Source organism: Alosa pseudoharengus, unplaced genomic scaffold (genome assembly GCF_046254945.1).
Source record: "Alosa pseudoharengus isolate Yale_2024_CS ecotype anadromous, Long Island Sound unplaced genomic scaffold, YU_APseudo_1.1 YU_APseudo_1.1_scf_5, whole genome shotgun sequence".
In the NCBI taxonomy this organism is placed as follows: domain Eukaryota; kingdom Metazoa; phylum Chordata; class Actinopteri; order Clupeiformes; family Clupeidae; genus Alosa; species Alosa pseudoharengus.
The window spans coordinates 14,275,683-14,289,775 of NW_027468837.1; the positions used below are offsets into that span (position 1 = coordinate 14,275,683).

The 14,093-nt window shown below is 40.4% G+C and overlaps 1 protein-coding gene across 7 annotated transcripts; it reads left to right on the plus strand.

The window, feature by feature from the left end:
- pfkfb4a (6-phosphofructo-2-kinase/fructose-2,6-biphosphatase 4a) lies at window positions 1-14,065 on the plus strand. 7 transcript variants are annotated; one of them, XM_076268862.1, is made up of 15 exons: window positions 1-154; window positions 1,051-1,147; window positions 6,346-6,462; window positions 6,599-6,695; window positions 6,861-6,927; window positions 7,015-7,089; window positions 7,189-7,245; window positions 7,336-7,457; window positions 7,976-8,183; window positions 8,445-8,591; window positions 8,685-8,789; window positions 9,547-9,676; window positions 9,861-9,923; window positions 10,035-10,099; window positions 12,519-14,065. In XM_076268862.1, the coding sequence occupies exons 2-15, from the start codon at window positions 1,096-1,098 to the stop codon at window positions 12,576-12,578; spliced, it is 1,365 nt and encodes a 454-aa protein (XP_076124977.1). In that variant the 5' UTR covers window positions 1-154; window positions 1,051-1,095; the 3' UTR covers window positions 12,579-14,065. The 7 variants fall into 7 exon arrangements, with proteins under 7 accessions (XP_076124977.1, XP_076124975.1, XP_076124978.1 ...); XM_076268860.1 differs by lacking the exon at window positions 12,519-14,065 and adding an exon at window positions 10,875-11,849 and having other exon boundaries at window positions 7-154; XM_076268863.1 differs by lacking the exons at window positions 1,051-1,147; window positions 12,519-14,065 and adding an exon at window positions 10,875-11,849 and having other exon boundaries at window positions 10-154.
- The last annotated feature ends 28 nt before the right edge of the window (window positions 14,066-14,093 follow it).

Here is a 14,093-nt window from a genome sequence, read left to right on the forward strand (position 1 = left end):
GTAATCACACTGTCTCATTTCCTCATAGTGTAAGCCAGTAAATCTCCACTCCAACTCTTCCTTGTCAGAGACCCAGGACTCCAAAACCCTGGACTTCCAGAGGAAAATAGTGGCATCTGATAAATCAAGGCTTTCCTTGTTCAACATATCACTGGTATGTTTTTATTTATTGTCGAAGCCCTTGTAAAATTGAGCAGGTCAGTTTAGTTTATTTGCAAAACTTGGCTATGCCGTCAAAGAGAGCAAGATACATGCAGACAGATGAGCAGAGTCAAAGTGTCAGAGGTGGTGCATGTTTTGGGTGGGTGGGTGTTGGGCTATGGCTCCCAGCTGTAATATCATGGTATGTATCCAAAAGCGTGGGTGGGAGGGAGGGCCTTCCGCCAGTGTGGCCTTTTGGAGGAATTTGGTAGAGGGATCAGAGATGAGGGGGTAAGCTTGTTCTCATGACAATGCAGTGAGATGTTTGGTGGATATTCATTTTCATTTCCTACTAATTATTAGCTTTTTAAAGCTTTCATAGTTTTTAGGGTCATACTCTTTTTTTATATAAAGAGTCTGTTCCCAACAAACTGGTGCCATTGACACCTGATAAAATGGTTACTGTGACACTGAAAAGTTGTCGGCCATTGTTCATAACTTGTTTAATCTAACAAGTGAATTTTGAGAAAAGTGGATTGCCATGTGCCACCAGATATGTTTAAGGGCTATGCATGGCATAACCTATATTCCCCATCAAAGCTCCAAAAGGCTGATTTATATACGTTGACAGCACACTGCTTGAAACATGAAATATTTCTGAAAATAATCCAGATTACTTCAGAGCACGACCAGGAATTAAATGGTGTGAAAAGCTAATGTCCGCAAAGAGATTTCCAGGTCAAATATTCTATCACGCAGGCTACAAAAAAAACTTGCAACCAATCTCGCATGACGAAGGGGTGTGCGCATTTCATTCCCCATTGACACAATGTCGCTTACGAGACCTTGAGATACCCGCAGCGGCATGCTTGCCTTACGTTAACCAGTCTTATATTCATCTGACACAAGCCAGAGTCCACCAACCACTAGGCTACACACCGTCGTGAAACACGGATGATGAGGGGTGCAGCTCGTTCCAAAAGCACGCAAAATCCCAGCAAGGCAGGTAGGTGGTTTTTCATGTCAATATTCATTATTAGACGCTGTATAAAAATCTTTGACAGTCTGTGGAAATGGTTCTGGCAACAGTTTATGTCCGATGAGTGCATACAGAGAAGTAAACAAGACTTGTCACGTAGGCGGCGGCGGTGGTATATGTGTTTAGGACCATAAGCTACTGTCCAAGAATCCTTTCCTCGCATGCAGAATTGCGTGAATAAAATTACGCTTTGGTAGGCTATAATAGAAATGGTTATCTGTATGCGTAGGCCTACGTGAAATTAGTTCTGTTTCGTTAATTACTCAACGCAGTTATTAGTTTCAAACATGTAGGCTAGGCTATACAGCCTATTTTATGTAGGCGATGAGCTTTTGTTTTGAACTACTAATGAATGAAAAGCGATCCACAGTGTTGTTGAAACTACGGTCCAATTCTTCACCATGTTTTCGACAGATAGCCTAACGATAGCGCTCCATAATATGGACTTCTTGAATCACATTCATTTTAGTCGATTCACGTTGTCGTAAGTTATCCAGTCGACTGGCTTTACGCTACTGCTGTTGTAACACGTCTCACAGTGCAACTGCTAATTTTTTTTTAATAATATTATAAATGAGGGGATGCATTTCATATTGCTTCGGGTCCTCGCTCAAGTTTAATAGAATGACCATCTTGTCTGTTTTCGCTGGTAGCGTAGACATCTTTGGCAGAAATCACACTTGTAAACACTCGATGCATGGCGAACTTCAACTTGGCAATGACCAGATGACAACCCATGCCAAGATTCTCCACAGAGAGTAATCTCATCATGTAGTTATGTTCACAGTCTGACACTGTTGTGTTATGACCCAGCCCGTTTCCTGCTCGTGAAATGCTATTTTGTTCTTGCTGTGCAGGTCGATGGTAGCAGGATGTCTAAAAAACAATGCTAGTAGGCTACAGTTGTCACGTTCATGCTATAGGCCTATTGCAAAAATAAAGAAATTTGGAACACTGAAGAAGTTACACTGCAGTTCATCCAAAATAAACAAACGTTAACTATATTCAGAGTTTAAAATACACATAATACTGAATATCTTACTATGAGACATGGTTTTAGGACACACTCATCTTTTCCAGAGCAGATGCAATCAGTAGGCTCTTCAATATTCTGTTGTGTTGGCCTTGCTGTTCATCCCCTAACATATCAAGACATTGAAATAGTCTCTTATGAGATAACTCTTGTGAACTTATTGACTGAAATACAGCATTCTTGTTTCATTTAAAGTCACATGAAAGTCTTACCACAACATGCTTTCTCTCAATGTCTTTGGAAAATCTTCAGTATAAAGATGGCCACCTGTGTCAGGCAAACTGACTGGAAAAGTGTAAAGCAATGTAGCCTAACCTAGTCTATACGAATGAAAATTCAAAAGAACTTGAGTTTTTTTTTTCAAAGTGTGCATGTCTTTAAGTCTCTTATCATTCCCAATTCAGACTTTATTAATCAATTCAGCATCTGTTTCTGAAAATTGCACTATTGGTTGTGGCCCATGTTTAGGTACAGTTCCGTGGTCTAGTTAGCTGTAGTGGGTACACTGTGATGTAGTCTAGTTAGCTGTAGTGGGTATACTCAGAGCCGGACAGTAATGGAGTACATTTACTTGAGTACAGTACTGGAGTACAATTTTGAGGGATCTGTACTTTACTCAAGTATCATTTTTGGGGAGTACTCATGACTTTACTCAAGTACATTTGAGAGGCAAATATTGTAGGCCTACTCTTTACCCCACTTCATTTCTATCCATAACCGTGAGTACCCGTTACTTCTTCTAAAAAAAAGGAAAAAAGAAAAATCTCGGAAATCCTCAATTTGTTGTTTCCCTCTCAAACGTGATTGGATTGTGCAGGCGCCACTGATTGGGACAGCCTATCAGCAATCACCTCAGCTTTCCGCCAAAGTCAACTCCATGCTCAGATTTAGATAAGAGACAAATCCATGGACGAAACAATGGATGAAGACGCAGCAGGTCCATCCCGGGAATGTGCCAACCTGTGGCCCCACCTCACCAGACTATTTAAATTTTCTGAACAAGTTAATGATAGTTTTCGCTTCAAGTGTTTCAATAACAAAATAGTATTTTGTATTTGAAATACATATTTTAAATACATGTATTAGAAATACTGCCCATCCCTGGCAACATGGTAAAAAGATGAAAATTACTTGATTTTACTTTCAATTCCTTTTACATTCTCCAAGGTATTAACATTCAATTTTTTTATAACTCCATGTAGGACATTTCTGTACATAAATGTAAGCACTGTGGCAGTAGTAATGCAATAATTGAAAAAATATATATATACTCTTGTACTCTTGATACTCAAGTACTTTTAAAAACAACTACTTCAGTACTTTTACTTAAGTAGACATCTGACTGTTGTACTTTTACTTGTACTCGAGTTAAATTTAGCAAAGGGTATCTGTACTTTTACTCAAGTAAGGAAGCTGTGTACTCTGTCCTCCTCTGGATATACTGTAATCAACCCCAAATGTTAATATCCTTGCCTGTGTATCACGTAAACCACACCACTGGTACAGTTACATGTCTGCTTAAGTTTCAGGTTAAAATAATGTATATTTTAATATTTTCATCTCTTTCATGAACACTTGAGTTTTGAATTTTAGTTTGAGGTCACCAGGGCCCATTGACTACATTTAATTTACAGAATCAGTAGGCACTCTCTTACTGTCAAACACTTGGACCTGGTTTGTCATCATGTGTTCTTCCATTTGTTTTAAATGAATAAATGGGTATAGCTGTGAGCACGTCTCCTTTCTCACAATTTAGTTGTAAATTGTTTGCCTTTTGCTGCCATCTATTGGTCATACTGAGTATGTACGTGTTTTACGGTAATTGGAACAATGTATCCATTTTGACAAGTCAGTCGCAACTTTGTTGCTGCCGAATGTTGCGGTCGTACTCGTGACAGCACTCTTTCTAGTTGGAGGCAAATAGATAATTTAGACCAAATATTTTATTTTTGATGGAAAAAATATAGCATTGGGTAATCTATACGAGTCCAGTGTTAAACAAATTAGCCAGTCCATTCAAATTGGTGTAATAAATAAGTGAGTCGGTATTACGCATTGCCTACTTTCACAGTCCCGTGTTTTCGCGACATTATGGTAAAAGCATTCTTCAGCGTCCTCCTCAACCCATATGACATGCCGCCCTCACAGTTGGGAGCATTGATGCTGCAGACTGTGGCGATACATTCAAATATAGAACAACTACCGGCGTCGTAAACGATGGATTCGGGTGAAGGTTGCTCAGATGAATTAACTCTATCAACGGCTCCTAGAGAGCTCACTCAAAACCCGCTGAAGAAAATTTGGATGCCTTGCAAAAACGGCCTTCCAGAGAAACACATTTTTCAAAGAAAGGGTACGTAGCTTCTGTGTACGCCATGGCAACTCGTCGGCTCCGTTTTGAATAGCCTAATAATGTATATCACTGTCTTGATATCCATCTGACTCAAATGAATGAAATCATCTGCCGCCGCCAGTTAATTTCTACAGGTGTTTATTTCCGAGCACTTGAACGCGAATCAGATTAATTAACCAACTACGTTCTTTCGACTCAAGTGAAATGTAATTGAAGCCATTACATCTGATCAAAGATTGAAGAAATTAGCATAGGCTACTCCATGGCAATAGAAACAGTGAAGCGCTACCCAAGACTGCCCATTGCTTAAAGGAAAGTTGCCCGCTCTAAAAGCAAAAAAAAAGACACATTCCTTTAAGACTGAACTGATCCATGTTCTAGCTGTTGCTGGGAAGCAACGCGTTTTGTCGAGTTTTATGTATTTTCCTACTATGTCGCTTAAACAGAAACCATGTGACTGTGCTGTTGTCTTCACCGGTCTAACAATTATATAGCCAACCTTATTTTGTGTGAAAGCGCCTCGTTTCTTTCGGACCTTCGCTTACCAGGACCGCGGAGAATTGACTAGTAAAGTGGCCATGCTTTGTCATTGTTCTGCGCGTACCCGGCAGTTGTTATCCATCAAAAGTTGTTGATGAACACGACCAGGGTTTATGATGGTCATGCAAATGAATTGGAGGCTAAAACTCCAGTCCCTGTACTTGCTGATTGGGCTCGCTCGCATTCCTTTTAGCTTGTAAACAGATCCAACTGTGCGTTTAGAGGTGCAGTTAATGCATTTACTACCAAGCAGGGCTGTAGTCAAGACCACCTTTGTCGAGTCTGAGACCGAGTCAAAAGAGGTTCAAGTCCAAGACAAGACCGAGTCCAAAGTCGTTCGGGTCCAAAATGAGAAAGACAGTCGAGACTGAGAGAGAATCTGTTATACTGGCTATAGCATTTTCACTTAATGGCCAATGTCAATGCCCAGCCAATTACATTTAAATATTAAACACTTGAATATGGTCACATAATCAATGATTTTGTTTTAGATTTATAATTTAGAGAAAGGGGGGTGTGAGATCACACACGTGTGTGTGTGTATGTATGCATTTTTTGTATTTTTGTTTTACACACACATTTAAGCCCACTGGACTCTGTCAAGACCAACTAGAATATTTGGCGAGACCAAGACAAGCCAGAGTCCAAATGCCAGCAAGTCCAAGACCAGTCAGAGACCATAAACCGCCTCGAGTCCAAGCCCAGACTCGAGTATTACAGCCCTGCGGCTAACACGTGTATGGAATTGTCCAAAGTACTTTGGGTGGACAGCTGAAGTTGGCACAACATACTATATTTGTTTTCATACATCGTGTTTTCTTGTGATTTATTTTTGTACTCTGGTACAGTCGCAAAGTAGCCTACATACTCACATGCTGAAAAATGCTGACACTCAGGAGAGACGGGACTTCACCGTGTGTGAAGGATCACCTTTGTCTTACTTTGTGCAGTGGAATGCTTACCAATCAATATCTTGAAATCATGGTTCACCCTGAGGCTACATTGGGCAAATGGTGGTTCTGAGACCATAATAGAATAAACTCTGGCTCTGAACAGTAGTATAATTATAGTTGAAAAGTGTTGTTGTAGTTTTAAAACAATTTAGCTATGATGGGTTGTTAATTAGTGATATGTTTATTGTAGTCCTTCACCTATATTTTGTAAATGCTATTTACCCAGGACTGCTTTGGATATGCACAATAGTCATGTTTGGGGTGTGTTCCGCTCTCTCTTCTTTAGTATGCATGACCAACTGTCCCACCCTCATTGTCACCGTCGGCCTCCCTGCCAGAGGGAAGACGTACATCTCCAAGAAACTGACCCGCTACCTCAACTGGATCGGCGTTCCCACCAAAGGTATCTGCTCAGATTCTCTTCCCTCTATCAAGAGCCAGTGAAAGGACAAAGATTGTTTGAGAGTAATTTGGCACGGCAGTGTTATCTTAAAGAGGGCAAATAAAAGTGGTGCGTTTTTCTTCCCTGCTCTCCTCAGAGTTCAATGTTGGCCAGTACAGACGAGACTGTCTGAAGATCTACAAGTCCTTCGAGTTCTTCAGTCCAGACAATGAAGAGGGTCTGAAGATCAGACAGTAAGAGCACTGGGGAGATCTTAGATTTGTAGTGTTACAATTCAATTCTATTTTGGTATGAACCAGGTTATTCAACACATTTTGATACTGGCTCACATTCAGTCCTAATGTGTAATGCCATACACAACAATGAAATGAATGGGTATTTGTGTTTGTGAACTGCAGACAGTGTGCGTCAGCAGCATTAAACGATGTACGGCAATACCTGACGGACGAGGGAGGCCAAGTTGCTGTAAGTAGCAAGGGGGCAAATTTATGTTTTAGATATTCCTCCCATGATATGTGAACAGTAATGATCACCATCCTTTGCTAACTACAGGTGTTTGATGCTACAAACACCACCAGAGAGAGGAGGGAGACCATAACAAGGTTTGCAGAGCAGAATGGCTTTAAGGTATGGCCATGTTTTCATTTTTGTAGAACTTGCAGTGAGAAGTACTATCACCCTGACCTTACTCTATGTTCTTGACCAACTATTTTCCTCCTATGCTAGGTATTTTTTGTGGAGTCTGTTTGTGAAGACCCTGCAGTCATTGCCGAAAATATTGTGGTAAGATGGCTTCACAAGTGACTGCATGTTTCTCATACCAACTGGAGATAGGAGACCATACCTCCTCACTGTTGTGTTCTTCATTCACAGCAAGTGAAGCTGGGCAGTCCAGACTACACTCACTGCAACACAGATGAAGCAGTGGAGGACTTCATGAAAAGGATTAAATGTTATGAGAACTCCTATGAAACCTTGGATGAGGTTTTGGACAAGTAAGAGTTTAGTCTACAATGTCTACAATTGCATAATGCACTGCTGTAAATTTTATAGTTTCATTCCACTGCCAAGTTTGATTCAAGTTGCAAAACTGTTATAAAAGTTACATGTTACAAAACGTTTAACTGTTATAAAAATCACTGTGAATATTGACCTGGACCTGAGCACTCCTTGTGCAATGCTTGTTCATTTGCAACATCATACGATCTCATTTTTTTCAGTGTCACTGGCTTTATCGTGTTTTATTGCCATAACTCATTATTAAGTACTATGGTGCTGACATTGACGATGAAGGTCAAAGTTCTCACACACGTTAACATTATTAGGGCGATACTGAGCGAACAGGTTAATGGCCAAACCTAGAATGAACTCTGAACAGTTCTGGTCATGTTAGGTTTTCTAGTTCTGTATGGGACACACACCGTTTTGGGCTGATAAATGTGCATGCTTTATGTTGTGTCTGCGACTGACCTTTTGAACTCTAAACCATTCTGAAATAATCTCAATCACTCAGGGAGCTCTCCTATATCAAGATCATTGATGTTGGTCGCCGTTACCTGGTCAACAGAGTTCAGGACCACATCCAGAGCCGTATTGTGTACTACCTCATGAACATCCACATCACGCCACGCTCCATCTACCTGTGTCGACACGGGGAGAGTGACCTCAACATCAAGGGTCGCATTGGGGGAGACTCAGGGTTGTCGCTCAGGGGAAAAGATGTAAGTCCATAACGTCCTTTCAGGGTGGAGAAGGCTTGGTATGAAGTAAAAGTTAATGGATAATTGATGCTTGGGTGGGAGTTCACATTCACTCTTCCACATGCAGTTATCATGTGCTTGACATATTGAAAAGACATATTTTATGTAACATCTATAATCAAACCATTGACATGTTATTGCCATCTAGTGTAGGATACACTTTAAATGTTTGTATATTTAAATAAATGTATAGTCATCTCTATGGGTCCTCTTCTGGCACAGTTTGCCAAGCAGTTGGGCGAGTTCATCCTGGAACAAGACATCAGTGACCTGAAAGTGTGGACCAGTCAGATGAAGAGGACAATTCAGACTGCAGAAGCTCTAAATGTCCCGTATGAACAGTGGAAGGCTCTGAATGAGATTGATGCAGTGAGTTGTTGTTGTTGTTATTATTGTCTATAGGCAAGAGAGCTAGACAAAGTGTGTGAGTGAGTAACTGGAGCTGAAAATGTGTAATTTCAGGGGGTTTGTGAGGAGATGATGTATGAGGAGATTCAGGACCATTATCCCCTGGAGTTTGCCTTGCGGGACCAAGATAAATACAGATATCGCTATCCCAAAGGAGAGGTCAGTCTTGCATGGTGTCTGTTTAATCACCCTTTCTGGTGTTTTGTTCAACATCTGTGTGTCTTTATGTGTTGGTTGGAGCTTGAAATCAACCAAAGCCAAAAATCTTGTTTACAAACAATAATCACAAGTTATATTCTGTGTGCTAAGCGTTGACGGCTAAAATTAAATTGTAGGGTAAGTAGGTGGAAGCAATGTTTGTGTCATGGTGACGTGTCCGGTGTCCCAGTGCCCATCTGTAAAATTAATCTGTCAACTTGGTTGAAACATGGCTCCATTTTACCCCCGAATTCTGGAATCTGGAGTCTGGAATCTGAGGCTGCAGAAGCGGTCGATGGTTTTTATCATGCCGTGATGGCCTGCTGATGTCTCCATGCCTGGGGCTACTGTGCCTTTCACCCCATTACCTTCTGCCCAATGCCATTTATCCTACTTACTCGACTCGTCCTTAGTCATGGCTGGGAGCCTCTGTTCTCAGCCCAAGCATTAGCCATCCTGAATGTGTTTTTCCAGTCTTTAAGTTATCATTAACCTTTAAATCACCAACGCCACCCACTGTTTTGGAGAAAATCAGGTGTCTGTGTGTGATATACAATTGAGAAGCTGTAAATGTGAACTTAACTGTGCTCTCTTTTTCTTTCGCTTCCCCTCTCTCTTCCCCATTTGTTCATACTTTTCATATCCCCCCCCCCCCCCCACGCACACACACACACACACACACACACGCGCACACACATACACATACCTGGTGCTGTAGTCCTATGAGGACCTGGTGCAGCGCCTGGAGCCAGTCATCATGGAGCTGGAGAGGCAGGAGAACGTGCTGGTCATCTGCCACCAAGCGGTCATGCGCTGCCTCTTGGCCTACTTCCTGGACAAGTCCGCAGGTCTGGGACCCGTCTGAGCACTTGTGCTTGTGAATAAGCTGTCTCTGTCAAGTCATTTTCAACCACTATTTGTCAAGTATACGTATTTACCTGTAAATTCATGTATATAATGTTCTTGTGTAAACATTAATGTTGATTTGGATATGTGATCTGAAGCTGACAATTGCTGTCTGTGGTCCAATAGAGGAGCTGCCTTATTTGAAGTGTCCCTTGCACACAGTGCTGAAGCTCACGCCTGTGGCCTACGGTAGGATTTCTACTCTACTTGCTCGTCCTCACTTTGACTATCACAGCTTAATAAAATCAGACATGAGTATTTGATCATAAGTGATTTTCTGGTGCTGTCTTTCCTCCCCAGGCTGTAAAGTGGAGTCCATTTTCTTAAATGTGGATGCAGTGAACACCCACAGAGACAAACCAGAGGTAATGTGGTCTTCCTGCTTGTTTTCTTTCTTTCTTTCTTTCTTTCTTTCTTTCTTTTCATTCCTTGATTAATCAATTTATTCATCCAGTCATTCATCACTCACTCCCACACACACTGCTAGAATTACCCCCTGCTAGAATTACTCCTGTAGTAGTGACACACTGAACACTCTGACCCTGTTTTCTTTTTTTGTCACCAATGTTAATTTTGCCACATCCACCCAAGATGAACTACTAATCATACTAATCAGGGAGAGGGAGTGACAGTGAGTGTGACCACTCCCAATTGAGCAGCTCTGTGCAGTTGTGTTATTACCGTGATTGTAGGTGGTGCCACAGTGGCTCACCACACACACACACACACACACACACTTATATTGCGCAGCAGTACCACTCAGAGCCTGGACCACAAGTGCTTCCCAGTGCCTCCCCCTCAGAGCTGTGATTCGTGACTCTGAGAGCAGCAATCCAGAGCTGATGAGAGGCGCACCATGAATACTAACAAGGGCCCTCTTCAGCCTTGCAGCGAATCTTAGATTAATCATTTCGCTTGTGCTGAGGGCCAGAGTTGCCTGCTCTAGTTACATTTGTCCACACAACAGGCCTTTATTGATGTTACTTGTATCCTCCTGAAAAGGACTGCCACCTGTGTCCATCATAAAGTTTAAAATGTCTGAAATCAATATGAATAACTTCTCTGTTCTTTATTTCTACTGACAAGCCACTCATACGGCATGTGTTTTGATTTTGTCACCCTTTTGTGTTATCTGAACAGAATGTAGAGGTCTCTCGGATGGCAGGGGAGGCTTTGCGCACAGTTCCGGCCCATCAGTGACCTTATGCGTCCCCTTCTCCCAGTCCCCTCAACCTCACTTCCTCCCTGACCCGCCACCCCACACCTCCTCACTGTTCCATCCATGCTCACTCCTCCACACTCACACAGGAACAGTCCTGCAAGTCTCCAGGCTGTTCTGAAATCAGATGCAAGCTATGATCACCCTGAGATTAAAACTCAGGGACTATTTGTAGATATGTTTGTTTGTTTTGTTATTTTGTTTATTCCTGAGAACAGTGCTGAATGACTGGAATCCAGTTCAATGGTAATCTGTTTTTAACCCTTCTGTTTTGGGGTGTCATAATTTTTTATTTGTATTTTCAATTCATGCTGCTTTCTGTTGACATGCCCAGCATGTGAAGAGCAATGATCTGTCACTACACATTGAATTTAGCCCACCTTACATTTATGATCTATTCTTTTATGATTGTGGACATACCTGATTCAGCTATTGATTTGCACATTGTGAAGTCCATGTTTCTCTCGGTTTATAATCGAGTTTAGAGCGAACGTGCCATTTGTAGTCTAAAGAGAAAACAAATGTTTGTGCTACTTACCGGTAGCTATTACTATTCGTATCTTTAAGCAAATGTTTACAAGCAAATGTTTGTTGATACAGGTAAGCTGCTAAGCTTGAATTGCACATTTATATCAATGCTGAATCAGTTGTATTGTGTATATCTTAAGTATTCTAAGTATTCTATTCTATTAAATTAAGACTATTTAAGAATGTAGAATTATGTCCTAATTAAGAACACACTGCAAACTATGTGGGTTTTGAAATGCCTTAACATTCCGTTGCTATGATCCACCTAGGCAAAAAGATGCTCAGGGGTCTTGAAACTTGTGAATTTGAAAATTAAAACCATTTTAAATGTGTTACTGGAAAAGCTAATAAAATCACTCTTGAAAGAACTCTTTTGATGAGCTCTGCATTGTTTTCAATATCAACCCTCTCCACACTAAATGTCTTACACATGTGCTTGTGAAATTAATTATCTATCTGCTCCTTTTTACACAATGCACAACCCCAGAGTGCAAGAAAATATCTATAAATAAACTGCACAACTTGTGAGTATATACCACAAGACCTGAACAAAAATTTTCGGTTTGGCCCCTTTACCTGAGACCCCGTTAGAGCATACTGGTAAGGAGTTGCCTTTCTGTAATGTTTAAGATGGCTATTGCCATGTGCTGTCCATGAATAAAATTAAAAAATAAAATTCACTTTTTTTGTTGCCAAAAGATGCTGTAAAGTTATAACTGTCATAGTTTAGTTGTCTCTCCCCATTCCATGTTAATTGTGGACGTTCGGCAGCTCATACAGTGAGGGAAACATCAAGGCGTAGACAGCAGTGAGTGTCGGTGTGTGTAATTGGGTAATCTGTGGGGGTGGTTGTAGCTTTATAGCCTATTAGGTCTTTTAAGGATTTGTCTACATAGACATTAATTGGTTGGCCTTTGTCAATGCACAAGTCAACACAAATGTTTCTCTGCTATCAGTTGTTCTGTTCTTTGAAACCGCAGAACAGATATTATTGCTACGTACTCAAGAGTTTTTGTGTTCTTTTTTCCTCTCCATAGAATGTAAATGTACACCGCACCACAGAAGACGCCTTGCAGACTGTCCCTACTCATCTATGACTTGGTGATGGCTGTCTCAAGGGTGGCAAAATATGTTCCTTTTCTTCCAAATCATAGTGATCCTAGTGATGTGTCGACAGATTCCTCAGACATTTTTCATTGTCTTTCTTATGAATCAATACTCTTTGTATAATTTACAGTGTATTTTATGGCATTGATAACTTTGCAGTGTCCTGTTCCTGTGAGTAACGGGGGTTTATTTAAACACCAGTCTATTTATCAGTCTGTGAGAAATCTCAAGTGCTGACCACATCTCTGTACCATTCTGCTCACACTAACACAAAACTACTGCAGATCAGAGGGGAAGAATTCTCTTTGTGTTTTTCTGTGCACTTTCTGATGGATAGCCTTATATACTGCCCTAGCACTATACACAACACTGTTCAATCGTACCATTGTGGTTGATCTCTTCTCTCTGTTTTTTGAGGGAAAGGGATACATGTTTCTGGTTTTAAGGGATTTAGTTTGTGGCTTTCATGACTACATATCCTTATGTTGTGATGGATAAACTCAACCAGTTCTTCAATGCAGTAACATGTTGGTGAATATTTGTAAATGTTGCCTTTTTCTCTTTGGGAAAAATATTTTTAAATATTTATGTATCAGAATTGATCAGATGGTTTGGCATTAGTGAAGTGCCAAGCCATCATATAAATGCAGATTTATTTATACATGTTAAGTTTAAAATAATTCAACTCAGTTGTAGAGTTGTTCTAAAGGGAGCATGAAACTTTAATGTGTTTAATGTATGTGAAATGCAAGTGTGCAGTGTCAGTCGTCTACAGTTTTTACTATCCCCTAGTGTGACATCACACAAATCACCTGTTATATATATGTAAAGAAATTAAGGCCCCTATAAAACTTCATTGCTCTGAGATGTCGGCCTATACTTGCTAAGAAGAAAACCTATTCATGTCTCAGATCAGCTGTATACTTTCCATACATTTCCAGTAAATCAATGCAATGCAAACCCAGTTTGTAATGTGGTATCTTTGATCGGTCATCATGATTTGAACTTATTTGACAAGTTGCTAAACACATATCTGAACATAGGGAATGAAAGCTTTTTTATTATATTTTCTGAACACTGAATTTTGTTTTCTGAAATGTGATTTTATTCTTTAATAAAATATTTTGTGGTTTAACCTAAAATAACATTTGTGTATATTCTCGGTGTTACCCGAGATAGAGACAGTTAACTTATCTCTTTTACATTTTAAGATGGTCCCGTTATGATGCTTCTTCAGTGTTCCCCTATTGAACACATGCTAACCTCTGATTACTCACTTCCTTTATAACAATCATGTCTTGCTATTAATAAACTTGTGTCGTTCAACTGCTCTTTTCCCTTAAATAAAATCAGTAAACCTCAAGCTACCCACTAACAGGCACATTAATACTAGCCACCTAAGATATAGATGGTTTGTGCCCATATAAAATGTCTGCAAAAATTCACATCTTGAAACCATGTAAGGGTGAATGTTCACTGTCTGTAGACATTTTAACAGAAAACAG

Bases quoted from the DNA above. Each gene is read 5' to 3' on its own strand.
- pfkfb4a (XM_076268859.1), top strand. From the start codon at position 4,431: ATGGATTCGGGTGAAGGTTGCTCAGATGAATTAACTCTATCAACGGCT. The intron at 6,928-7,014 runs GTAAGTAGCAAG...TGCTAACTACAG, and splicing joins ACGAGGGAGGCCAAGTTGCT to GTGTTTGATGCTACAAACAC. The intron at 7,458-7,975 runs GTAAGAGTTTAG...TCAATCACTCAG, and splicing joins TTGGATGAGGTTTTGGACAA to GGAGCTCTCCTATATCAAGA.